The 27,222-nt window shown below is 38.1% G+C and overlaps 1 protein-coding gene across 3 annotated transcripts in view; it reads right to left on the bottom strand.

The window, feature by feature from the left end:
- Positions 1 to 6,277: 6,277 nt before the first annotated feature.
- The window catches only part of BLTP3B (bridge-like lipid transfer protein family member 3B), a 61,551-nt gene continuing 40,606 nt past the window's right edge, over positions 6,278 to 27,222 (bottom strand). For 2 of the 3 annotated variants that reach the window (XM_075057876.1, XM_075057877.1), the window contains 8 exons: positions 25,144 to 26,633; positions 24,553 to 24,728; positions 22,990 to 23,126; positions 21,240 to 21,390; positions 14,924 to 15,180; positions 12,648 to 12,756; positions 10,383 to 10,552; positions 6,278 to 9,648 (listed from right to left, as the gene is read on the bottom strand). In XM_075057876.1, coding sequence (XP_074913977.1) covers positions 9,523 to 9,648; positions 10,383 to 10,552; positions 12,648 to 12,756; positions 14,924 to 15,180; positions 21,240 to 21,390; positions 22,990 to 23,126; positions 24,553 to 24,728; positions 25,144 to 26,633 — 2,616 coding nt within the window. In that variant the 3' untranslated portion in view covers positions 6,278 to 9,522. Of the gene's footprint in view, positions 9,649 to 10,382; positions 10,553 to 12,647; positions 12,757 to 14,923; positions 15,181 to 21,239; positions 21,391 to 22,989; positions 23,127 to 24,552; positions 24,729 to 25,143; positions 26,634 to 27,222 lie in introns of those variants that run through there. The other variant, XR_012654449.1, reaches the window with a different exon arrangement.

The raw sequence follows: 27,222 nt of genomic DNA, 5'->3' as shown, positions 1-27,222 counted from the left end.
CACACTGACAGTAACAGCACAAGCAATAGGTATGTAAGCTTTGCTTATCATCTCACTAATCTATCTTGACTCAGGATACTGCCTTGTGTTAAGAGTGTAGTTTAATATAGTCTTCATATGTAAATTTAAATACACAGGGTATTGCTTGCTATGGTTTTGTACAGGACAGGTACAACCACACAGTGATTCTGATGTTAAGGGTGCTTCTGCTATCTGCCAAGAGGAACAATTAATACCAAATTTGTCAGAGAGTGGTTTTGTGAAGCTGATACTTTGCTCCCAGCACAAAATTAGGGCCCCTGACATATTTTACTTAGTTAGCCCAACAGTAAAAAGGTTCTTCGTTCTTAATTACTTCTCCAAGCCCCACAAAACAACATTCTAGAGTGTTTATTAAAATTTGAAAGCCAGTCCTGTACTGCCTAGGGAGGGAAGTTATTGCTTTTTGCATGAGAGGATGTGGTTATGCAGTGAATTTCTAAATCTCATTTATCTCTTGTGTAACTGGATTACAGAGGAAAATATTAGCATGAGTAATTTGTTTGCTAATGTGACAACTCTCTCATTTTTGGCCTTCAGACAATACAATAGATTTTGGTCAAAAATATTAATTGGTAAAGTCTATGGCTAAACCAGCCAATTCATTTGATTTCCGCTCATTATTTATCTGAACCAAAGGTGACTATCGACCCTGGGCAAAAAGCCCTACTAATTTTCATTCAGTAGGTAAGTTAAAGCTGAGGGCTCAGAGGCAGAAACATACACAAAAAATATTAAATGCAAGATAAATGTTTAAAGATACAATAGCATATTGACCTACACCAGAGCATCAGTAGCAAAGGTAGCAGAGAGGATTACAGGAATATCCAGGAATTACCGGCATATCCATGACACTCTTCTAATGGGAGCTGATTCAGCAAAACACATTTAGGAATTAATCTTTGGATTCTTTTTCATAGGAAGAAAACTGGTACTGCTATTCATGATAGATGTTCTATTTCCATATTCTATTAAGAGGATAGAGAGACATACTCTGCTACGGATATGCAAATAGGCTGGCATCATCCGAGAAAAATATGCAATAATTAATGCAAAGTAATCTTTAATCAAATAATTAAGTAAACACAAATTGCAGCTAAAAAGATCCCCCTCTAATAAAGAGATGCAGTGTAAGAAAAGCGTATGAAACTGTATTAAAGCAAGGTGAATAACTTAAGTAGGATGAATAATTCAAGTAGGAAAATTCTTAAGTCACGTAAATCTGGTAACTGCTGTGATGAATTTTTTCTTACATTTGTTTCTCCTTTCACACCTCTGAACCTGCCAAGCACTGTCGTTTCTTGAAAATAGGTTTAGTAATGGCAAATTAATGAGCTTCTGTGACACCACTATTTTATCACATCATTCCTTTTTATGGTGAAGATACCATAAAACATTTTTAAAATCGAAACAGCAAAATCTGGAACTGCTCAGTTTTATTTTTATGTTAGCGTTTCATCAAACTATTGCTTGTCTAAGCGATAACCCCGTGAAGACACTACCCTGCATTAGCCTAATACCTTTTTATGACGGGGTCTGTTTCCCCACCACTGCCATTTTAGCAAGGAAGCAACAATTCAGATCTGCTGTAGAAGCCAAGTCAATTTCTTTTGTTTCAGGTAGGATTGTTTTTACATCAAGTCATCTTTTCCAGTTATTTTGAATCTTTTAGTACACTTTGTAATGTACCTGATCTGACGTACATTGTATATACATGTCTTTGTGGTATCTAAACACTCATACCACCTCATTTAGCATTCTGCATGTCTTCATTTATTGTGCATTTCTCTCTTGCCAGAATTTTTAAACTTCCTTTCATAAAAATTCTCTTTGTCCCTCCTTTCTACTTCTTTCTCTTCTTTAATATCACTCCATATTTCTCGCAGGGAAGATGACCCTGCTGGGATGGCTGTAGTGAAAACGTACATCATGCTCACGGCACGTTTGAGTTACAGCTCTGCCTCATCCTTTTTTGTGTGCAGCTTCAGTTATCTTCACCTCCAGTGCTTCAGTCTCCGGTTCTTCTGGCAGGCCTGTTTCCGATGGATCTCCGGTGTGGGCGAGATCTCACGGTATCTGATATAACTAAGTCTCCTGTTATTCATAAATCTTATTTTATGTAGGTTCTCCTGATTGGCGTAAGAAGTTTCCAAGTGCCCTTAAAGTGAAGGGACATCAGTGAATTGGGAGGTTATGGCAGCGATACCCTAATGGCAGCTTTTGTCAGTTAGTAGCCAGCTACTACATACAGTATGGTGTTGCTCCAGGTACAAGTTTCTCTCACCAGATGGAGAAGAGAAAAAAAAAATCTGTCCCTGCCTATAAATCACTAATCCCTGCTAGGTAAAAATCTTGCTTTTGACTCCAGCAGCTGTAGATTTTAGGGCAGGCACAGTAACATTAAGGATGACAGCTATTCAGCCAGATAGGAACAAGTTTTTGTGAATAAGGTGCCCAGAATTTGTTGTAGTGTATTGTTTTCCCTACACTTATTTCAAATATTCTCCCTTTTCCCTCCTTCCTGACAGCAGTGACTTACAGTAGCTAAATAAGGGACATGTTTTGCATAATGGAAAGGCAAGAGATTAACTCTACGTTGTCTCTGCCTGTTGAAATATTTTGTCAAGTCCCATTTCAAGGAGTCTTTTTAAATCTTCTTAACGTTATGACTTTGAAGGCATACTTTCCTGTTGCATAAGCTGAAAATGCTTCTGATAATTGCAAAGAAAGGTTTAAGAACCTCACTCTCAGCTATATCTTCAGATGAGTATCAGTTGGAAACTTAACTTGCAGTTTTCCATGAGTTACATGTCGCCGGCTGTTAGTGATTTGGAAGGATTTAGGATCCAGTTAAAGCAAATAGCTTTGATACTGCTTTGAAGAATTTCTCAATGACTGTCTGCAACTTTCCGTGTTTCTGACATTATTCCTGGATAGGAAATGAAATGCTGGAGATGACTTTTTTTTTTTTTGTAATTTTTAAGAAAGCTGTTGTATAAACATTTTTAAGTACTCAAGAAGGCTGTAAACTGATATTTTTTTGGTGAATATTGCAGAAATAGTGAATCCTATGTTTTAGATGAAAATGATTTTTCAGGACTCTTCCTGCCAGGTTTGACCAGAGAAGCCTCATTTCTACACCAAATTCAGTTCAGGTAAGTGGCTGTGATTGTGTTGGTGTCCAGTATATTGTCAAATTCTGCAACATGTTCTAGTATGTGGCATTGCAGGATGACACCTTAAAAAACTCTCCGTTGTACCTATCCTGAGTTGCAGACTCTTATTAGAAATAAAATTTAAAAATAAGTCGAAGGAACAAACCACATTAAGATTTCAGAGGAATGAAAAGACATCTGCTTTCTATGCTATTTTCTCTAACTCTTTGACAAAAATAAAGCGACCCCATTCCTACAGTATATTTTATATAGATTGCTTTTCTCTCTGCTTAGTCATTCTGCCTGTAAGTTTCTGAATAACCAAACAGGATATAAAAAGGAATGACTCCAGATCACTTACCACACACTATAGTGTTAATATAGACTGTCTTATTCAATTATCATCTGGTGAAGGTGGGTAAGGTAAGCATTTGTAAAGGATTACATTTGGTCATTCGCAAACAAACAGGAAACCTCTATATATGCTGCTTTTATTAAAAATGAGTAGAATGAAATCAGAGTTTTTTCTAGTTAGCAAAGAAATTGAACAAATAAATTGATGATATCAAAGTGGAGTTGTTCATCTATGCAATGATAGGAAAACCAGAAAAATTTCCTAAACTTTTTATTTTAACAGATAATGATGAAGCGCAACAAATATGATAAATGTTTTGCTATAAAAGGGACAATATGTACAAAAATATGGTTTTAGAATCTATTTAAACATAAAAGGGGGAAGAAAGTCTTTCTTCTAACAATGTTCAGGCAGTTCATATGATGCATTTAAAGAGGAAAAAATTAGTATGCCATAAAGAAGGCAGTAGTAACAAAGATAAGCTTTCTAAATGAAAAGTGAAAAAAAGCCCGATTTAAAATCATGTTATGAAACTCATCACCAAACGTTTATAAAACCCCCAAATTGTATCCTGACATTTTCTAGTTTGACGAGACCTCTCGTGAGTCAAGAAACAAGAACTGCTGGTCCCCAGGAGGCAATGAAGCCCCAAGTGACTTCTCGGAGTGCCATCTAGTGCTGGCTAGGGGAGAGGAGTGCTGCTCACCATGTCTTCCTCCTGTTTAAAAGGAGGATGACTGAAAAATTCGTAATTCTGAGAACTGGTTAAGCACTGCTTTTCTTATTAGTAAAACATTATCCATCAGGGACCTCAATATGATAATTCACATTGCAAAAGTGTTTTCCAGTGCTCAAAAAACCTCAACAGTTACTAGAACAACACAATTACACTGGGATAAAAGTATTTGACAGTTGCACCTTCCACGGTAATGGTGTATTGAGGTTTGCAGACAATGTGAAGACGTCCACGTTTGTTCCACAGATCAGTTGTTTAGAGGCAGCTTCTTTATTCAGCACTTACTGGCTCAGACTACCACTTCTGAAGTGCTCATTTGTTCATGTGTCTCAAATGTTTAAAATACTTACCAATTATCTAACTCAAATCAAATCATGGTGGTTTCAAACACACTCTAACCTAGAAGAACTGCACTAGCCAGTTCATGCATTACGCTCCACACACTACCAGCTCACTCTCACAGAAGACACAGCATTAGTCCTTATCTCACACACCTTATAAAGCGACCAGCATTTGCAATGGTTTCTTACCTAGTTGTGATGCATCTTATTTTTACTTCCAACACGATGCTCTCAGAAATTCTGGGGCAACCTAAGATTTAATACTGAGATTATAGGGGGAAATCTTTAGGAAATACATATACTCCACTTCTGCTTATAGTAAATTAAGTGATGGCAATAAAAAGAAAGGCAGGAGGAGATAGCGAAGAAATAACAAAATACAGATACTTCAGTGTAACTGGTTAGGTATGGCTTGGGCAGTGACAGACAAAACCAAAATGATCTTTAAACAAAATTAATATTTACCCATTTCAGTAGCTGGCAACATGAGAGATTGATCTTTTGGGGATGCAGAAGTTTCCCCTGATTCTGGGAGAGAACACAGGCCATCAAGAGTTCAGCTGATTTTTGAAGATTCATTTCCTGCAACGTGTTTCAGCTAGCTAGTAGTGTGACAAACTTGCAAAGACATTCCATATATGAGAAGCTGGAAGTTGCAAAAATATTTTTTAATATTAATTTTGAAGTGTTCCAAAAATACCTTTCATAACTAAAATTGTTCTGATTTTTTATATCCCAAATACACAATAGCCAATAAGCAGATTTTAATTAGTAACCAGACAATTCAAAGATAAAATGTCTAATTTCAAAGACAAAATCATTTTAGAAATGTGAGGTTTTAAAGATTTATGTAAGAATGCTAAAAAATACATAGAACTATAACTACGCAGCTTCTATTTACTATTAAGATTTATGCTTTTTCTTAATTTGATTGAGAAACATAGCTTTTTTCCTCCAGCACAAGACCACTATACCTCGTGTTTCACTCTACATTTTTTGCATCCCTTCATACTGATTAACATGCTCTTTGTGCTGCTCATGCTTTCAGATTCCATGTCGTTAATAAGTAACACGAGATGAGGCGGTACAGTGCCACACAACTAACTCGAGCGCAGCTGAGTGCCGACTGCCTGCCCCATTCGAAGCCGCGTGTTTGCCTCGGTACGTTATAGATGCACTTCGGCACTACAACGCCTGCTGCGAGGGTCAGTGACAGATGTCTGCACGGAGGCAAGGAAACGGGGCGGCTAGTCAAAAGATAGCCAGTGAAAGTGAAGTGGCATGGGTTGGAAGGAAAAAAAAAAAAAAAAAAAAAAAAGTTGTGTTGCAGGACTGTCAAAAAAACTCATTTCCCTACTGGGAGGGATGAATGAGTGGATTTCACAGCAACTACCCACAACTTCATTGCTACTTAACCTATTAACGAGGTCATTTTCTGTTCCTACAATAGATAAAAAGACATTGATTTATATCAACAGCTGAATTGGAATCTGACGTATGCTCTAAAATTTGCAGATAGCAACAGTGAGCTGAAAAACTACTTCAAGCATTTTGTGGTGACTGGTTTAAGAACTAGACCAATACAGGCACATTTTTTATATGGAAACCATTTTCTCCACTGTTACTTACCTGAAATCTGGTCACTGCAAGGAGTTTGCTTCTGCAATACATTCGCACATTTTGTACTGTTGGAATTGTAGATGCTTGATAAAGTCTTTACCTTTATTATCACATTCCTCTTACATTTATTATGAATTTATTATGAATAAAGGTAACCATTATCATGTCAGACTTGGGAATTGTTCTGTAGCTAGCAATTATCCTTTAGAGATCACTTATGATCCCAGTTTAAGACTCCAAGTCAGTTCCTAGGGGAGACAGTGTACAAACAGACACGATTGATGGGACCAGGAAATAAAGGACTTAGGCAGGGGGAAAAAAAAGAAAAAGAAAAAAAAAAAAAAAACAAACCCCAAAACATTCCCTCCCAGGCAGTGCTGCGGTCCCCCGTGCCAACAGCCACAGTGGGTTTAATCCAGGGACTGGAATACCTACTGTCATGAAGTTGGAGCAGGGACATCGGAGAACAGGCATCACCTCTACGGAGCTGCCTCTCCAACAGGCTTTTTACAAGTAATTCTGTAAGGCCACGTCATTTTGATTTGAAATTGGTGCTTACCAATGTCGGAGTTACTGTGAGAACTGGAACAGAGCATGCCAGAACGATTCAATGACCTAGCCCAGGAAAGGGCACAGCCTCAAGCTAACTTGCAAGCTTTATTAGACATTAAAGCAGTATTTCTAAACAAGCTGAATGAGTGTTAAGCTAACCTGCAGACCAGTTTAAATTTCCACAGCAAATGTAAAATAAAACTTCTTAACAGTTTGCCTGCAAGACTTCGGGAGTCAGTTTTCTGTATACATTGAAGTTCACCAAACTCTGTTCCATTTAGTTCTTTGCAGAATAAAAGTGGTGATTCGTTCAAGAGGTTCTACCGACGGTACATATTTCATATCTAGGAATTAAGGTTGTCATGAAAACTAGCAGAGCCCGGAGAATGAATTAAGCTGCTTCATTTAATCTGAGGCCTTTAATTGCTATTTTTAGTATAACCTATTAAGGCTTAGTTTAACTTTATACTTTCAAGCATTAATAAACTAACTCTCCCTCTGCATTTTTTCAAAAGCAAAACTCATTTCAGAGTGACACAGTACTATCACTCTCGGTAACATCAAGTCCACAACCAAGCACACCCGTCTCTTCTGAACTGTCCGCAGATGATGCCCATTACTGCAAAACTGCCACGAAGTAGAAATATATTCGGTTGTAATGAAGTGCAAGAAAGTGATACCCTGAATTTCAACATCTGTACTGAGAAGAGCCGGTTTGGGCAGCTGTTTTGGGTTGGGTTTGGGTTTTGTCAAAAGAAGCAGGTAGTAGCTTGTGCAGTAATAAGGACAGGCATTTGATATTGCTGTTTATTTCTTTTTAAAAATTAGACAATTCTCAATGTATTATTCCAGCAACATGCTACTAAGCACTCTATACATTCCTTTCTTCAGAATAATTCTAACTAGCTCTTGGCAGGGAAAAACCAAGTAAGAATTACTGACTTTAATAGTACCGATCAGAATTAAACCAGTTGAGAACTCCTCCCCTGAATCTGACATGGTATTTGTTTGAAATCGGACTACTCATATTTAATACTGTGTTGTCTTGAATACATTTTGAAATATAAATATTTAGTTTCTCTATTAGAAACAGTTATGCGTGTATTTTTTCATCTTATTCAGAATAATAAGATAAAAATTTCCATGGGCATTAAAGGGAGTTTCAAGTAGGGTGTCATAAAGCAGGCTTTAAAATAGTGCCTGAACCAGTTCTTCCACAGAGTTCTTGATTAACATCTACATACTTTCAAAAACTATTTTCAGCAGTGTAAATTATGTGTCCTCCAAAAAGTTTTAATGAAAACCATTTTAATTAAAACTAGTTTGACAGCCTGAATATGCAAAGTCAAACCACAAGATACTAAATACTTTGAGATTTGTCTGCATATCTACAAACAAAACTTCCCTCAAATATCCCATGGAGCAGAAACAATTGTGGTAGCAATTAAAAGATTTTCAGTTGTCAGATTCAAGGTCACTAGTTAAATTATTCAGTCATTTTTACTTCTGGCAAAACCAATCTCTTACAGGCATGTATGGTTTTGTATGTTGTTTCCTCAATTGTTTAGAAGCACACACTTATATTCTCTATTTTACAATGTTGTGCTTTTTTTATTTATTCATCTGTACCAGTTTTTAGCTGAAAATTATTGTTCAATTTGTACAAATCACCCATGATTTAAACTGTATAATTACATTTCATGTAATCTCACAATTTCATTGGGTAATTAAATGATTTTCTACAGCTTTTTTATCAAAAAAAGCAATATACAATTAATGAATCCCTGCAGGATTTCCCCCCCTCCCTCACAAGCATTGACATTACATATTTAAATACATCGGACCAAATCCTTGGGCATGTCTGATGAGTTGTGCAGAAATCAGACACGCATGCAAAATTGCTCAAAGCTCACCTTTCTCAAAGGGCTGGATCCTACTGCAGGGCTATATCCTCTTCACAGAGAGAGGAAAAAAAAGTGTGAATGCGTAAATTACATCAGCTGTACAGATACCCTGGTCCTTCGTGCACAAGGAGAGCCCAGTTGTATGCCCTCTTACTTAAATTCTCCAGCATTTACTGCGGTATTTTAGGAGTGCATATGGAAAGGGTATATGGAACTCTATAGCACCAGAGGATTATTCTTACAATCCTCTCCGGGCAAATTACACTGAATTTAGGGCCAGTTTAGGGCTGGTATTTTAATTTTCAGTAGCTATACTATTCTCGAGGATCTAGCCCATATCATCATAGTGCAAATATAACCTCCTGTATAGATACCTTCTGGTAATAATAAAACAACATAACCTTAACAAACAGAGGTACAGTTCATTAATGAGGCGTGGTACATTTTACTCCATTATGCACCTAGGCACCTTCTTTCATTGCTGAGCCATCCACTTTTCAGAAAACATTTTAAAAATAACATCTCCTTTGATAATATTAAAAGTAGATGATAGGAATTTTTTTTTCTTCAGTAAATTAATAAAAGTACAGTATAAACTGATTTTTCCAAAGTCATTTCCATTTAAAATGGGCTGAAAAAAGTTACAATGTTTAATGATCATTTCAGAATAGTAACTAGTTCACAAACATTTTGTTCATAATGAGAAAAATTTGTCTGCGAAAAAAAAAATAACCATGTCTTCCAGCGATTTACAAACAGTATTTTAGATGCCACCATCACCTGAAGTTCTGTTGATGACGCCTTCCACCAGAACACCGTCCTACTGATGATCAACACTCATCTTCTTTATACGATGAAGCAGAGCGTCTTTTTCCATTTGCACCTCAGCAAGAGCCATTTTGGCTTTGGCTAGTTCCTGTTTGAGACATTCGTTTTCTTCAATAAGCTGAAACGATCGGGTTAGAAAAGAGCGTTATTAGTATTCCTGCGTACTGACCGCTCTTTCCATTACAGTAACTTTTAAAATACCATACGCTCACATTCGTTGCTGGGTGTGGGTTTGTTGGGGCTGAGTCAATTGCGACCGATTCCCCGTCAATGTGTGTGGAACATGGAGAGAGTTGATGCAGTTAGCTCAAAAGGCGAGACACCCAAACCCCAATGTTTTAGCTACGTCATTTCCACTCTGGAGCGGAGTAGAAACGACACCAGGTTCTGAGCTCTAGGAATGGATTCTTACCCAGTGAAGAAAAGAGCCAAATCGATGTGCGGGTTCTGTCATCATCAATTCAAAATCCAGGTATGATTAACAGATTAGTAAGGGTCTGACTTAACAGTCTAGTCCTTTGTCTTTGGCAGTTGTGTGGTACAGGGATGAGGGAGAAGGGGAGAAGAAGGGACTTGCTCCCTCATAAAACTCCCTCTGACGTAAAGGAGAAGAATTAGTCTGCAGTGTATTATTACCCTATTTAGAAAGCAGTATTAAATGTATTTTGCATGCTTAAGTGCTGAACCATACTATAATATCCATAATTCATATTTTCCATCTCAAACAGATTTCTAACCAGAAGTAACCCCCAAGCCCACCCCCAGATAATCTAACAATTATGATGATTACTGATTGTAACAATTTTTTGGGGGGCGGGGGGAGGGGGGGAAGTCAAAAGGAATCCTTAATACCTCATTTTTAAGGAAGTCAGCTGAATCCCTGCTTGATTTAGGAGGTCTGGGAATTTCACAAGTAGTCTGTGTGGCTTGGTCCTGTGTTTTATGTCCAACAGGTCCACTTGCTTGCTGCAATGCACTACTTGAATTCTTCATCTTTGACACATCATTTACTCTTTGATTGTCTATATCACAGAAATATATAGGGTAGAAGGTAGGGGGTTTTGTCTTTTTTTGTTTTATAAACTTTGATTCTCATCAGCACAAAAGTAAAACCACCTAAACAAATATACTTGTAATATTAAGTACATTTATATTTACTTCCCAAAATCAAATATAAGAATAAAAAAATAATTAAAAGTCATATATCCTTTTTGAGGAAGAGAGAAAGGAAAGGAGGCATGAGAAGAAGCAATATGTAGCTTCCAGCTTGAAGAAAATGATCACAGTATCATCACCGCAGCATACACACTCTGAATAATTACAAGTTTGAGAACTATTAATATTGCTATTAATACACTATCTCCAGCTCCAAATCAGATCTGAAGACTGCAGTTACATTTGAAGACACAGTGAGATAAACCTGCAGGATCAAGCAAGTTTTTAAATTAGAAAATAATTTAAATGACTTGGCATTAAAGAAATCTTCTAGCAGTTATAACTGAAGTGTACTGCAGTATCTATTAAAATATACTGCTGTACACCAAGAGAAAAAATGAGGGTCATGGTTCTTAGTAGCCTAAAAAAATACTCTGGGTTGGTTTCTTTTCTTTTTTAAACATTTCCTTCTAAACAAGAGTTTTCTGTTCATTACCCCCTCCTCCCACTACACACACCAGTAAGGACTCAAAAACGTAGCACTGCAGATACATCAATCACTGCAGCGCAGGCAGCATTTGACCTGTGCTTTTGAAGTCACTGTACCTGAGCAGTCCATGACAAGAACAGGGATCAAAGCACTTCAGCAAAAAGGGGAAAAAATGAGAGCTAAAAGGAACCTTAAAACTCCATATTTTCTCACTACATTACTGTTTCTTGCAACGTTTAGTATAAAAAGATGACCAAAATGCATTGAACATCTTTAAACACTCAAACAATGTATTAGATAAGGTGGAGAAACTAAAATACAAGCAAATCATGCCACAGCATACCTCGGAGAAGTCTGGTCCACCTTTGCCGTACCTTTCCATGAGGTAGGTGAAAGGGCCATTAAGATCACCCTGCAGCCTCCTCTTCCTCAAGTCATACAATACATTGCATACTGTTGGATTAATATATCCAGGACCCGGATGAAAGGCGGGGTGCACCCTCTGCAATTTGGTGAACAATACCGAACTGAAGGGTGACTGACACTGAGGGGCAAGGCTGTTTTTCGGGGGAACCTGGACAGGCTGGAGAAACAGGCTGACGGGAGCCTCAGGAAGTTCAGCTGAAGCCAGCGTGAAGTCCTGCAGGTGGGAGTGAATAACCTCTTGCTCCACTACACGCTGGGGACCAACTGGACAGAAAGCAACATTGCATGAAATGACCTGTAGGCCTCGGTCAATGGGAAGATTTATCGTGAGTCAGCAGCGAGCTCTGACAGCAAAGACCAGGCACATACAGGCTGTACTAGCAAAGGTATAGCTAGAAAGATGAGGGAAGTTATTCTTCTCCTATACTCAGCACCAGTGGGACCACAGCTGGAATACTAGATCCAGTTTTGGATTCCCTAGCGTGAGACAAATACCAACAGAAGAGGTCAACCAAGATAATCGTGGCCAGGAGCACCTGATGTACAAATGAGGGGCTCGGAGAGATGCACTCATCAAATCTGAAGATAAGAACGCTACGGGGGAATCTTAATGCCGCCTTTGCCTACCTATAAGAAAGGTATAGAGAAGATGGACCAAACTTCCCTGAGGTGCTTGGCAAGCGCTCAAGCGCCTCTGTCTTGAGGTGACAGGACAGGAGGCAGTAGACACAAGCTGCGACAAAGGAAATTCCAATTAGACATTACCAAAAAAATGAACCGTAAGGGTGATCAAACACCGGGACAGATTATTTGGGGCAGGTTGTGGTATCGGCTTTTTGATGCTCAAAACTTGACTGGACAGGGCATTGAGCAACTTGATCTAATCTGCCCCCGCTTTAGGCAAGGAGTAGGACCAGATGAGCTCTAGAGGCTTCTTCCAACCTAGATTACTTTATGATTTTTTGACATATCTGTGAAAGACAACAGTAAAGTTCCAGCTCTAAACGTACTGATATCGAGATATCGAGGTGCAGGAACATACAAACCTCTAATAAGAAAAGAGCCATCATCATTTCTTTCTATCCAGAGTATGTCAATGTGTAGTTTTATGGGTACCAGCTCAGATGCCTTGAGATTTTCACGTGGACTGTCATCCTAAAAAATACAAGTATTGAAAAATGAGTTTACCAGGAAATCAAAGTAGCCAATTAAGATGTTCAATTAAACATGGGTGGATTTAATGAAACTCAAAAGGGAACATTTCAGAGTAGCATTTTCTAATGGGATCTCCACTAAAATTTAGCTCCATTTTTTTTCCCAGAGATCATATTAAAGGCCCAAATTTATCTCTGGAGTAAGTCTGCTGAACTCAATACTTCAAAGTATTTTTACAGACATCTCAATAAGATTATATCCCAACTCAAGACATTCTTTAGCTCAGGAGCTCCCAGAGTCAGAGATAAGAAGCCTGTACTACATAGTATCTGATTTTCCCTTGAACTATTTAAAGATTGAATGGGTACAGCTATCATCCTTGAACAGATTTTGCCTTTTTAGAATTGAGTTTGGGATGACACCAGCTGCAGTTCAGTTATATTACTGTACTCAACAGAAGAGAAACTTCACAAATTACTTCTTTTGGGGTGTCCCCAGGAAGTCTTTATAGTTCATTATCCCTGTCAAGCAGAATAACGCAGCCAGTATCATCAGAAACTATACACATCAGCATTAAGCACATAGCAAGAAAGCTGTTGAGATATAAGTGCCAAAGCTTCTCGAAACAGCAATGAGACTGCAGTAGAAAATGCAAAAAATAAAATAACCTTTCTTAAATTCTTCCTCCCCATGAAACACACTGCATCAAGTCTCATGCAGAAAAAACAAAAGAATATACTGCATTGAATAGGCAATGCAGCATAAATTTAAACCATATACTTTTGCTCTTTATTACCCAACAACTCTATAGAAATGAATCATCTGTATGTCAAATTTGCAGTTTGTCAACCATCATGAGTAACTTCACTGTGACTCGTGTGCGCTGCTGAGTGAGCACTTCAGTGCTTTCACTGCCAAGCAGACTCTTATCGCTGGTTTATTAACGTGTATTTCCCACCTCAAACAGCTGCTTCCTCAAGAACATTTTGCTGAAGTCCGCCTTCTTGCCAATAAACCAGCACAATCCTGTTTTTAAATTTAAATGACTGTATGTTAAGACTTTCCTCTTTGCATTTGGGCATTCATGTTTGAGAAACACTGAAACCCAAGGAACAGATCCACAGCTCTTACAGAAAGTGCCTGTGCTACTCCTGTAGTAGAAAGGGCCCCAAAGGAGTGCCTAAGGATCCTCAGGGGGTGGAAAAGCTGCATCATGGAGCAAGGGAATAGTGATGCACCCCAGTAGGACACCGTAGAGATAACAGTTGCCCTTCCAGTCAAGAATGATCTTAGCAGAATCAAGGCCTTAGCCCCAGATCCAGAACTGGAGCTGCTGCTCCAGTCCTCACTTTGTTCGAAGTTTATATGGGTGATTATTAATTTCCAAAGCAATGCTATAATTATCTTATCTTCATGTTTGTTTTTTTTGTTGTGTCCCTGCCCATCCCTCCCACCCCCCCAAAAAAAGCGTCCTTATCTTTATATTCAATGTTTGTGCAGCACAAAACTCACCATCTCCTTTAAATGTCTGAAAGAAAATCCCCTAGGAGACTTAAGCAGGAGTGTCCTCTTAATGTTACTATTTTAAGCTATGGTGGTGCGAAAAGCTTGCATTACTTAGTATCTGTTTCCAAGGTAGGGCAGAACGTGAAATCTGGGTCCTAAGAAACAGAATCCAAGTGGTTTGAACTGGAATTCCCATAACCTTTTTCCTTCTTTTGTACTGAACTTTCATTGCAAGAACTATCCTCTAAGTAGGAGAGAAAATTAACCTCTAAAATTTGTGTTTTGTAATTAGAAAACCATTACTATGCTAAGCAAAAAAGCCGAACCAGAAAAACCCACATTGTGCCTCTAGGAACTTGGCATACCTTGCCTATAAAACTCCCAGACACTTTCACTCTACAAAAGAGACTGGGAGAGGAGAAAAAAAGTATAAAATATTAATTCATATAAATAGCTTCATCATGCAGAGAATTCCCTTGTAGGCATACCACAGAGCTAACCAAATCTATGGATTTTTAAATTGGTTTAGTGTTATCTAAAGACCTTCCACAGTATGATAGCAGGTTCTTTGAAGTTAACTGTATCCAGATTAGTAGTTCATCATCAAAGAAACAAGAACACAATTTCTTTAGAGCAGCCAAATAGCTCATTGTTAACATACTTTTAGGTTAATCCTTGCATTAGAAACTTTTATCTTCATAGGCATCACTTCCGCAACAGTTTCGTCTTCTAGAAAATGCTGAATGTTTGTGAGGGAAGATGTTAGAAATTCAGCACTGAAGTTCTCTACATGACACTGAAGAAAACCATTTTTTACAGCCAGCAGAGAATGTATGACAGCACTAGGCCCACTTTCCCATCTCAAACTAATCTCAGGCGATGAATTAACTGGTCCAGCCACAGATTTACAGTCAGAACCTGTTGCAAAAGGAAAACGAATTTGCATTAAAACTTTGCAATGTGCAAAAAAGCAATTACAATGCAATTAGTTCTATTGGACAACTGATTTTCCAAAAGTACTTTTGAAGTATTATCCACAAATTATAGCATTGCAAATACAGAACTTCAGAGCAAATTTCTAAGTATATCACTTCAAGGTACTAAAGAAAAATAAACGGTACATACAAGGACTAGCATCTCACTGGAAAAGAACAATATGGCAGTATCACCATGCACAAAGAATTTGTTCCCTCAATGTCTTGTCGATGGAAAAACAATTATTTTGCATACTTTCCCACTAACTTCTTCAGTTTTTATTTCAGAAGAACATTTAAGTCAGTTCACTCTCAGGACAGCAGGTATTCTGTTGGAAAGGCAGAATTTCCTGATGCAGGAACTTACTTGCTAACACACAGGAACATGAACGGCAATGCAGTAAGATGGAAAACATGAGCACAGGGTGCCTCCATTGTTTGGGTGGCAGTAGATTTGAACCTTAAAAAAACCCCTAGCAGTTTCTTGTTGGTTTCAGTATCTTTAACCAGTAGGGAGAGGTGGAAAAAGAGAAAAAAGGGAAAAAAAAAAGAAAAAAATTTAAGGTAACCAGATTGGGGGGCGGGGGGGGGGGGCGGGCAGGAGGTGGCCAGTATCCATTTGTTGTACAAAAAAGAGGGTTCACCACCAGAAATAATTATTGCATGGGATTCTCAAGTCATTTGGTCACTATGATGGCTGACCCACAGAAATTATCTGTATGACAAAAAGCGTATTCCTAGTAATTATATTAAGAAGCATTGAAACTTGAAAAATAGCTGAAATCAAAGTAACTCAAGTAAAATGAACTGAATTATGTCAATTTATATTAGTAGAGCATCTAACTTTTAAACAAATTTGAGAATTAAAACAAACAAAAAAATGCTTCTTGGTTTAAACTCTGGTTCCCTCAGGAAAATCCAATGTTTACAAGCTTAGAAATTGGAAAAAAGAAGTGGATATAGTTAAATTTAAAGATGAAGTAAGACTTCCTTTTTCTATTTTTGTTTCTTTAATACTATTCTTTCTTCTCTTCCCATACTACTGACACACAGTTTATTGTAATCTCCCCTTCTTGATTTCTGCTTGTGCATGTACGAGCAATTACCAGAAAGCTGAAGAGAAGGCACACGGGCAATCTGCTAGCAGCCTTCCAAAGGTTACAAAGACAAAGACAGAGTCAGGCTCTTCACAGTGGGGCTCATCAGAAGGCGGAGAGACAACAGCTCAAATTGCAATGAGAGAGGTTCAAACTGAATGTAAGGAATGAGGAAAATTAAGCAGTGGTGCAGGCTTCCTAAAGAGGTTGTGCAGTCTCTGCCCTCGGAGGTTCCTTCCAAGAGCTGATGGGATAAAGCCCTGAGCAACCTGGCCTGATCCAAGAGCTGACCCTGCTTTGAGAACAGGATTGGACTACAGACATCTTGACATCGCCTCCACTCCTCTACCCTCAATTATCCTGTGATCCTATGAAGTGCAGGTTTCTTCTGTGGTGGCTTCTTTGCTGTGTACTATCTAATGCTAAGTAATAACGCGTACTCTCACTAATACAGTGTACTTTACCCCTCCATTTCAGACAGAACCTACTCTGAATAATCTGACTTGTACTGCAAAAGAAAAACACAGTATGCTGGTGGGCTGCAAGTTACATTGCTTCTCTTCAGTAAAGCTTATCCTGGATGCCTTCATATAAAGGAAAACCATACTTCACAGAGTTAGTGTTCCTTCTGAATTACACAGCTGGTTTACAAGGCACTTGGTTAAAATTCCAAGGCGTCACGGCTAATCACATTACGTTTGCGAGACACGAGCTTTTTGATATATCAAGTCTCTATAGTTATACTCAGGTATCCTGTTAAAGATATTTGCAGCATGTGAATGTATTTTTAAAAGGTATCGTTAGTATATTGTTAATTGCTACTGCAATGCTATAACAACTGTTCACAGCACTAGCATTTAAGGATTCAGGTTCTTGATATGCCAAACCAGATGAAGCACAGATCAAAACTGTATAAACCAGATGACAATTCACTAACTCTCACTGACACTATGCTGGGTCAGACTCGTTCAAAAAGTTAGGAGGTTAGCTTTGAGTGAATAAAAGTTACGCAGATGAGGCAACGTGTCCACGCTGAAGTTACAGCAGCCTCCCACAGGTCTTTGCAACAATCCCTTTTGCATTCTCCCCAGTTCTTGTCCCCATGATCAGTATCTCTAGATCCTCAAAGTCTTTTCAAGGTAGGATCATAGAGCATAAGCTTTCTTTATGGATAGATAAAGATTTTCTGTGGTTGCAAAGTTGCAGATGCACTTAGCCGAGTCACTGGCCAGAGGCAGACCCAGAGCCAAGCCCCAGTGATGACTGGTTACCAGTCACAGCAAGTTCTCCACTGGACCTAGGAGGAATTCCTGTTTGCTCTTGGGAAGTAGTAGCAGGGGAATGTTACCTTTCAGCTCCTCTTAAGCAATACGTGATGTATTATTTTTCAAAACTACAGACCAGATCGCTCTGAGATGCCTCTGCAACCTTCAGCAGCAGCAGCAGCTTATAAAGGGCCTAATGAGAACCTACAAGACGACAAAGGACATTGAGGCAAAACTGGCTTTGGTCCAGGTTTCTAACAACTGGAGAAGTAGACCACATCCCTAGTGGGGATGCTGCTATGGTGCCTAGAAAAGTTAAACACCTACTATGTTCCTGGACAATGTGCTTCCTCTGAGAGGGAGCCCAACTAAGGAAAACAGATGCATGCAAAGCTCATGGATACCAACTATAATGAAAGATGCTGTCTCCAGGAAAATGGCTCCAGGAGAGTACTGGGAAGAAGGTTTTGAGCAGTGAGGAGGAACTGTATCAGTGTCTGGTTTGTACTTGTCTATTAAAAAAAAAAAATGGGGTAAGAGGAGGGGTGAGAAGAAGGATAACTAACTTTCTATATTCATCCCAGAAAACATGCAGGCTAGTCAACTGTCGCAGACCAAGTGCAGTCAGACAGACATATAGCAAGAGGCAGTAACTTTATTAAGTAATACTGTCACAGCCTGAATGTAGTACAGGTCTGAAATTTGTAATTTCTAGTTTCAGCACAGCATGCAACAGACACTGCCTGGAGCTACAGCAGCCTGGCAGAGTAATTAATTTGCTTTCCTATCTGTAGATTAATTGGGTTCCCCTTTCTGTATGGTGCCCAGTTCTCACGGATGACCTAGCACAGCAGTAGAGTCAGGGCATACGCACATATCTATTGGCACTAGAGTCACGGTAGATGAACATATCAATCGATCTAGGTTGACAAAGACCAAATGAACATGAGAATCTTCAGCCTCTGCTGTGAACCAGAACCTCTCCCTTTGCTAGCTCTGTGAATAGAAATTTCCACAACAGCCATGACTCAATCCTTCAATCCTTCCAAAGTTTAAGAAGTGCTAGATCTCACATTTCCACCACCCCCCCCAAAAAAAGAGCACAGTGCAAGTATGAGGTAACTTTTGTGGCTCTAGTCCAGAAAGAAGAGATTGGCTAAGCTACCAACAGTCCTTGAGAGGAAGGGCAACTCTCCAGATGGGAGAACAATGACCACTCTGTCCAATGAGTCTCTGCAATTGGTTTGGGAAACTTTGTTTCCCTCAAGGATCTATATTATTCCCACAAATACAGAGAAAGAAGTAAGCAATATGTGCCCTAAGTACTTCCAGACCAGAAAACAGTGCCTGCGTAATTGCCAGAAGAATCCACTAAAATGTAGAAAAGTGGCAGAAGAAAGACCACACATTCAGTCTCAGCCGTGAAGTCAATCTTGTTTATCTGGCAGATATCTGGAAGGGGGACAGTCAGAGGATGGAGTAAAAATTGCATTAAACAATTCAGAAGCTGCTATGAACTGCTGCTCCCTTCTCCTCCAAGCACGACGAGGTCTCAGTAAAAGCACCGCTCTTCCCAGAGTACCTCTGCCATGTTCCATCCCCCCTTCTTTTGTTATTGCTGCCAGACAAGATCCGATAAAGGCATGGTCCTGCAGCCAGCCCTGCAGGGAAGTGCACAGCTGCCACATTGCCCTCAAACTTATTCCAGCTAATAGGCACACTCTTCCCTTTCTACACCTACTCCATTAACAGTATTAGTAGGTTTTAAATAGTTATTTTTACCAAGAACACCATTGTAGACTGTAATTATGACTTGATTTGATTATTCATTGCTTTGCATGGTTCCTCAGTTTACTGGTTACAATTGTTAATTCAGCACTAGAGAAAGTTTTATTAAAGGTCTTGGGCAGGGGGGGTTGCTTTTATTGGGATATTTTCTTACGCTTTTGCTCACTTGTTCTTGTAGTTGTATTTTGTTACCATTAACTCATTTCAATTGTTCCTTTAGATCTAATTCTCACACTTCTTTCCAACTTTGATCCTCTGGAATTCTTTTTTTTCTGTTTTGTTTTTTAAACCTGCTTTCTCCCTTAGTTCTTCTATTAGAATAAATGTGGGAGATGGGGAGCAGCAGTGGCTGCAGAAGATTCCTGACTCAGTACAGAAAGCACAGCCCTACAGTGAAGAGAAAAAAAACAGATCAGTGGAGAGAAGGTGCACATTACAGGAGTGACCAGCTATGTAAAAAAAAAAAAAAAAAGAAAAAAAAAAAGCAAGTGTTGCTGGCCCACCAAAATTCACCCATCCAGATAGCCACCAGAAAGAGAAAGGAAGAGATATGAAGTGGAAGTACTTGGAGATTCCAATCACATTATAACCTTTTGTCCATAAAATAATCAGCCAATGCATAAGCCTCTCGTAATCAGCTGAACCAGAGGAAGCAGGTTCTAGTTTTAGATCCACATGAGAGCAGGAAGGTGGCATGTTCTTACTACTTACTCCCTCTTGTTTTTACAGAGGATATGACAGATAACCAGAAATCAGTTTGCCTGCTGTATGAACTGAAGGTCAGCCATGAGTCTTCCCTGCTGGACCTCCCTCTTGCCTTCAGATGCCTGAATGCAACTGCAGCACCATGCAACAGCTGCTCAGGCAGCAGCTGCTGGCAACCGCTCAGCTTATCAGCAAATGGATTCTTTAGCTAGGGCATCAGAGGCTGTACCACCACGCACAACTTCCTGAAGAAAATCCATGCTGCTGGAAGGCTGGAAATAAATGGGAGCCAACAGCTGCTATAGCTTTTTCCTGGGAAAGCAGATGAACCAGAAGCAGGAAGCAGGTGCATCAGGGATCTGCCCCAAAACCCCTACAGCGCAACAGAGCTGGCATCCAGCAATCTGTGTGGAAGGCTGGCAGAGGGGAGCAAAGCAAACTGTGACGTGAAGTGGCACGCCAATACATCATGCCAAGAAAAAAACCTCACAGTATGTGAACTAGGTTTTCTGGCAGAGAATGTATATGTACTCAGGCCCCAGAACAGCTCTGACAATACACTGGTTGATCTAGTTATGCAAATATCTGGCATGAAAATACACCCTGTGTTACTATCAAGCTTTTTAAAAAAAAAAAAAAAAAAAGGCTATCCTTGGAGCTCATCTTTCCTGACACGGAGTCAATTTTTACCTTTTCTTATACCACAGATTATAAATCTGTTTAAACTGTGGGTGTTAATTTAATCTAGAGAAATACATCTTGAAGAAAAGAAAGATCCCTTCAAACCAAGGTACATTTAAGCAAAGTATCGTTAGAGCAGTAAGGGAGTTCCATCTTCATAAAATAACAAAATAATGTAATGCAACTTATTTGATTTGAAAAAAGCAAACTAATGACCAGAATTCAATGCAACACATTTTTTTACTCACACTATCAGAAATAGTTCCATTTTTATTTCTTTCCCTTTTAATGTACAGCAATTAGGAAAGAAATCAGAGTAGATATTCTAAACCAGCATGAAAAGGATGCTATTGTACTAACATAAAACTGGTTTTGTGCTTTACAGCTAATACAGTGTTCTTATTTACTTAGAACAAATGTTTCCAACTCCAATTTCACAACACTGAGATCTAATTGTTAGTTCTTACCAACAGTTCTGTTGCAAAGATAGTGTCGAACACTGATATTTCCCAACTGATTTGGTATCACTTGGTTGACCTGTAGGCATATTTCTGTGTCTTCACCTCTGATGTCAATTTCACCATTAACGCCAAATATTTGGAAAACCACAACAGACATCTGTCAATAAAATCAAGATAAAACAATATGAGTTTGTTTTTTAAGTTCTGTCAAAACCTTTTCTCCCACAAAAGGAAAAGAATCTTTGTATCCTTAACCCTTGCTCACAGAAAAACACAAAGTTTTCTCATTTCTTCTTCTTTTCTTTTTGTACCCATTGGCTTGACAATGGGTTGCTCAATTGTCTGTCCAAAGACAGACATTTGTATTTATAACCCACTAATACCAATTCAGAATTGGACAGAAAAAGCCATGAAAGTGAGACAGACTTTCCCCACTCGGACAAGGAAGCACGTGACCTACGTGACACCTGAAATTTTCTAAGGCTGCATTCAACTTCATGCATATCATAAGCACAACCAAGCATTTGCGGTGCTGAATCAGACCAGGTTAAAGAACCAGGATAGGCTACTAAACTTTGGCTATCTGCATAGTAGTCAGCCCTTTTTCTCTATTTATTGGATTGCTGTATGTTTCAAAAAAAAGTAGCAGCCAGTTTCAAAAGTCAGCTTTGGTATCAGAAGGTATATGTCCATCATTACTACTATTTTGAGCTCATTTTCCTAATGACTTTTTAGTTATAGTCTACAAGTAGAAAAACATATGCTAACATGCATTTGCATAACAATCTGAATGAATTCTGGTTTCTCCATATTACCTATATGCACAGATGATTGAAAATTTATTTAAAAGGAACCAATCATTGAAGTGAGCTGCTTTTCTCTCTCTCTCTTTTTTTTTTTTTTTTTTTTTTTTTCAAATGAAGGTGATCCACAAATAGTTTAAAGCAAAGGTAGGATTACATGACTAACATTACTAAAAAGGAAAATACGTCAGCAAGCACACAACGGATTTCAGTAAATTCACTGTCTTTCTTTGGGCCCATATACTCTTAGGTTTCCAGTTCATGACTTTAACTGACAGAATAATATAATTTAAGAAGCACTAATTAGGGCAAGGATCAGCAAGGTAAAAGTAGATAGGCAGATGGAAAAAGTTGGACCCTGCATAATGTCTCAGGGAGGGAATCTCTCTCTACACGCACTATTCTTCTAACCTTCTCTAAATGCTGGGCATTCTCTAAATACTGACATAACCCTGGACAAGAGGCATCTCTGATCTGACCCAGTAGGGCTGCTGTTACACTCCTATTTGCAAATACTACAGAATGCTACCAGTGCTAAGGAAACATCTCCATATAAGAGATGTCAGAGTTATGGTGCTTTCTTTTAGATATACTTGATGATGTTAAAAAGCTCATTTTAAATATCACATTCAACAGAGCATAAAAGCACATGATGATATTACAAAATATTGCTATGTACTAAAGCAGAAATATTTTCTGACATTTTTAAGCAGCTACTGTCATTTATCAACAGTGGCTATAGAGGAGATAACAAGGACAGAGAATGCTCAGTGTAACTTGGATTATAATCTTCATTTGTACTTAATACAAATGCACTAGATTTATAGGCTTACATAATACACTAACAAAAGTTCCCCAAACTACTTGAAAAATCACCTCTAGAAGCATGAATTTTAGCTCTATTTTAAGGTTTAATTTACTGAAGCATGTATTCTAATGGAATTCAATATTACCATTTCTTCACTAGTCTCATGGGCATTCTCTGAAGCAGCGCTCATGGCATCTGGAGATGACCCATCACAATTTTCAATCACTGTGCCTCCTTCATGGGCATTTTCTGATGGGCTTTGATAGTTTGTGGCTGTAATACCTTCCATATATACATCAGAAAAAACGCAAAGTTAGCATAGCATAACCTGAATCACTCCTGCATTAAGAATAAAGTCAGTGTCTGTTACTGTATGCATACATTAACTCATTTTTTAAGATGAGTTGAACGACTTATTAAACAAATATTTATGATTGAACTGCCAAATCCATTCCTCGAACAGAGAGTTCAAAGTTCTAGATGCTATGCAAGTAAGACAGGATATAGAACCAAAATGGCACTCTACATGCATTGTTTAAAAAATTGTGAAGGGCCTTTTTTAGTCTTTCAAATCAAATATAAAACTGATCCAGCAGAAAAAAAGGTTAAAGATTCCAAGCCATGTATCTAAAACACTACACAGTGCCTTTAGAGCAAATGCTTGCGGTTTTATGTTTAGAGAAATAAGCTATATATATTTTCATTAGAGTGATCATGGTAATGTTACCTTGACAACTAGGAAGCATGCAGACTTAACCTGCAGTTAAATATTGTTTAACAAGCTAAAAACACATATAAAGGTTATTTAAAATGGAAAGTATATTTTATGGCATGCTCCCACACAAGCACATGCAGGAATACTACAATGCAAATATATAACAAGTTTGCAAGTAAAGCATTCTTCTCATTGTTCTAGACTGAAAAGAAATCCTACAGAAAAAAATATTGTCATTTTTTATTCAAAGTAGAATTTATCAGAAAAGAGGTACCAATAAAGTCTTATCGTATTTCCTGACATTAGAAAATTATTTAATCAGTTTTGCCAGAAAGCTACTAGATCATTACAATTGCATAAGCCCGCAATACTACAGACTATATAGACATAATTACCATATGCCTGAATTTCTCCCTCAGATCTGGAGTAAACGCTCATGCACAGATGAGCAAAAATTGGGCAAATACCTGCTGTTAGACAGTCGATAGCTAGGTACTGCTCTGTAAGGAACAAGCTGCAAGGAGACTACCAAATCTATCTGCCTGGTAACGAGCATGGTGAGTATTAACAAAAATCCATTTCTTTTTCATCTACTTGTAAAATTAAAGCTTCTTTACCACTTCAAGCATAACACTGATTCAGGGTACAAACCTGTAAACACTTACAGCCAAAGCAACAGCTTTCAAGCAAAGCAGGGAACAGTTCTGCTTAATTCAGAGTTGCAACATAGTACTGCAATGCTTTTACTCTCCTCAAGAGGAAAATTACTTAGTGTTTAATTAAGTAGCACTACGTAAGTAGCATACCTTATTGCTTTCCCTGAAAGCACATGATATGCTGTGAATATATTTGACATTACTGACTGGAGAAGCAAACAGAAATAGTGCTGTAAAGTATCCAGGATTTGCTGTGCTACAATCCTTTTGAGTATTATTTTAGTAACAAACAGCATTTTTATGTATTGCTTAAAAATATTTTGTTAAACCTACTTACCTTTCTCTAGAAAGCTTTGGCTGTCACTTCCATCACTCTCTATCAAATGATCCTCTAGCATCATACTATCAATAGAAATGGTATCCAGAGAGACTTGTGATGGACTTCTCTTCATATTCTTGTAAGAAACAGAGAATGCAGGGAGGTTGGACGGGCAGCGTTCCTTAGGCTTTGCACTTTTAAAATATAAAGATATCAGGAAATTATTATTCAAATTAAAGGAATTAGATAGAAGTTACTTTAAAAAATTCCTCTAAACCAGGCAAGATACAAAAGAAAAAATCTGATTATTCAATAATCCTTTGGCAAGAAAAAGATATAAGCATAGAAACAACATGCATTCCTGTAGATATTTGTGTCAATATTTCTCTCAATATGTATTAACATTTAAACTGAAAGTAAATAGTTTAAATCAATTAACAGCTCACTTTAGCTTTGATTGAATGCTGGATACTGCATATCTTATATCTTTACATACTTTTAAAACTTTCATCTACGAGATGTTCACTTCCATTGACCATTACAAAAAGTATGTGGCCAAGATTGATAAATATTTTCAAATAGAAGGAAAATTGACTGAATCTTCTGTACCTTGATGAAGACTGGGATGCAAACATTCTAACTGAAGTCACCTTCTCTTTGTTGATTTCAAGCTCTTCAGATTCTAAGGCAGTTTCTGTTTCCAAGTCAGTGACTTGGTTAGGACATCCTTCAGTTGTGCCTTCCTGTTCATTTAACTTATTTGAGAATATGTTTTTGTCATCCTCTTTATCAATGAAAAATTCTGTAGAATCTTCTCTCTTATTTAAAATGGACGTTGAATCTCTAGGATGCAAGCTACTTTTCTCACTTAGAGGTCCACAGACCTCCTCTGAATCACTTCTACTAAAAAGTCCACTGCTTCCTCCTTCACTCGTATCTCCCAAACCTTTATCTGACGCATCATCTGAAAATGACATTCCTTTCTGAAAATCCGTATTACTGTCTGATTTAAACAAAAGAGGATCTATTAAAATTCCTTTATTAAGTTCAGCATTCAGAGGCTTGCAGTCATTTACGTAATCAAAATTAGTAATACCAGCTTGCACTATCTTATTGCCAACTAATTTACTCTCTGAAGTAAGAGCTTCCCCATTTCCCAAAGGGGAGAGTTCTGATGCCATGGGACTTCCTTCTGGAGACTTACAAGGGTTTCCCTGAGTCACTGGATGGAGTAGTAAGGCTAGTTCTGCACTTTTCAGTAGGATCCCAATGCAGACATCAGTTTGCTTTGCAGGTTTTCCTGTCACTGCTTCTACATCATTCCTTAAATTTTCTAGGAGCAATACAAGAGATTCGTGGAGAAACAGCAAAAAAAGATACTGGTAATGATTGATCTGCACGCTCACGTGTTTCTGAACATGGACAAGAACATGTACATCTGCATCAGAGGAAGAGCTTTCAGAAAACGCTCCTGAAGTGTCTGACATTTGAATGCCATTGGTCAAGGGCTCTGTCTCACTGCTGTAATATTCCTTTAGAAGTTTTTTACGTTGCAGTCTATTAGCAAGATCACTAGATTCACTTTTTGGAATGTTCAAAGCTGTCTGATTATGCGATAAAAGCTCTTTTTGTGACTTTGCAAATCTTACTGGCTGGCAAATCCAAAGTGAAAGTGGGAATGAGTCCACAAAGCTTATTGGTCGGCCTTTCCCACTTTTCGTTCCTTCATAATCTATCCAAAACTGGGAAAAATGCAAGGCCCAAACATCAGTAGCTGCAGATGTCTTTAATGCATATTTATTCAATTTTGGGATGATATAACCTTTATAAACATCATGCATTTTAGTATCTTGTTCATGAGCATGTCTCTGGAAGATTGGATGCAAAAGATTAAAATTCTTCTGGGACTTAGGAAAAGTGGTGAAAGTTCGACTGAAAAATTCACAGTCTTTGAAGTTCTGAAACAAAGCTTCTAGATCAGAGTGTCTGCAGTTTGGTGAGTATCTTGTATTTGTAGCAATCATCTCTGAACTTTGAATGGAAAGTGCACGAGGTTGATCTTTATGAATTTCAGGTTTGTTTTCAGATGGGATGATGAACTGCAAGAAAGAAATATATTTTGTCTAGTTAGAAATGTGTACATTAAGAAGGTATACAATTAAAGAAACAAAATAATAGCCATGACAGCTAAAATAAAGGAACATAATCATAGTTTTATGAGAACTCAAGTACACCAACACAGAACAGGGATAAGTCAGGCTCACAGATTATCACTTATGTTTCCTTTCATTTTTAAGAATAATGCTGTGGCATCTAAAATTCAGTGTTTGTACAAGAATGTAAAGGTCTCAGGCTTTTCTTATGTGAAGGATTTAGATTTAGGTCAGCTATATTAGGCTGAAGTGTCTCATTTCTTCAACTCAGAAACAGCTTGGCAGAAAGTTTCTTCAACTGTGCCAAGTATTTACAACTTTGAACTCCAAATTGTAATTCTCTGGCTTTCAATCTGATTTGTCAAATAGGGTTTTTCACTACAGAGTACTACAGTATTTTATTTCTATGTTAAGATACAAAGAAACAATTAAACGTGCTAACACAGCTAATATTCTTAACGTTGCAGAAGACAGAATAGGTATTTTGTGATCATTATCTGATAATCATAATAATTTTTTTTCATAATAAAAAAAT

The sequence above is a fragment of the Buteo buteo genome, chromosome 26 (genome assembly GCF_964188355.1).
Source record: "Buteo buteo chromosome 26, bButBut1.hap1.1, whole genome shotgun sequence".
Classification (NCBI taxonomy): domain Eukaryota; kingdom Metazoa; phylum Chordata; class Aves; order Accipitriformes; family Accipitridae; genus Buteo; species Buteo buteo.
This window is presented reverse-complemented; position numbering and strand designations above follow the sequence as displayed.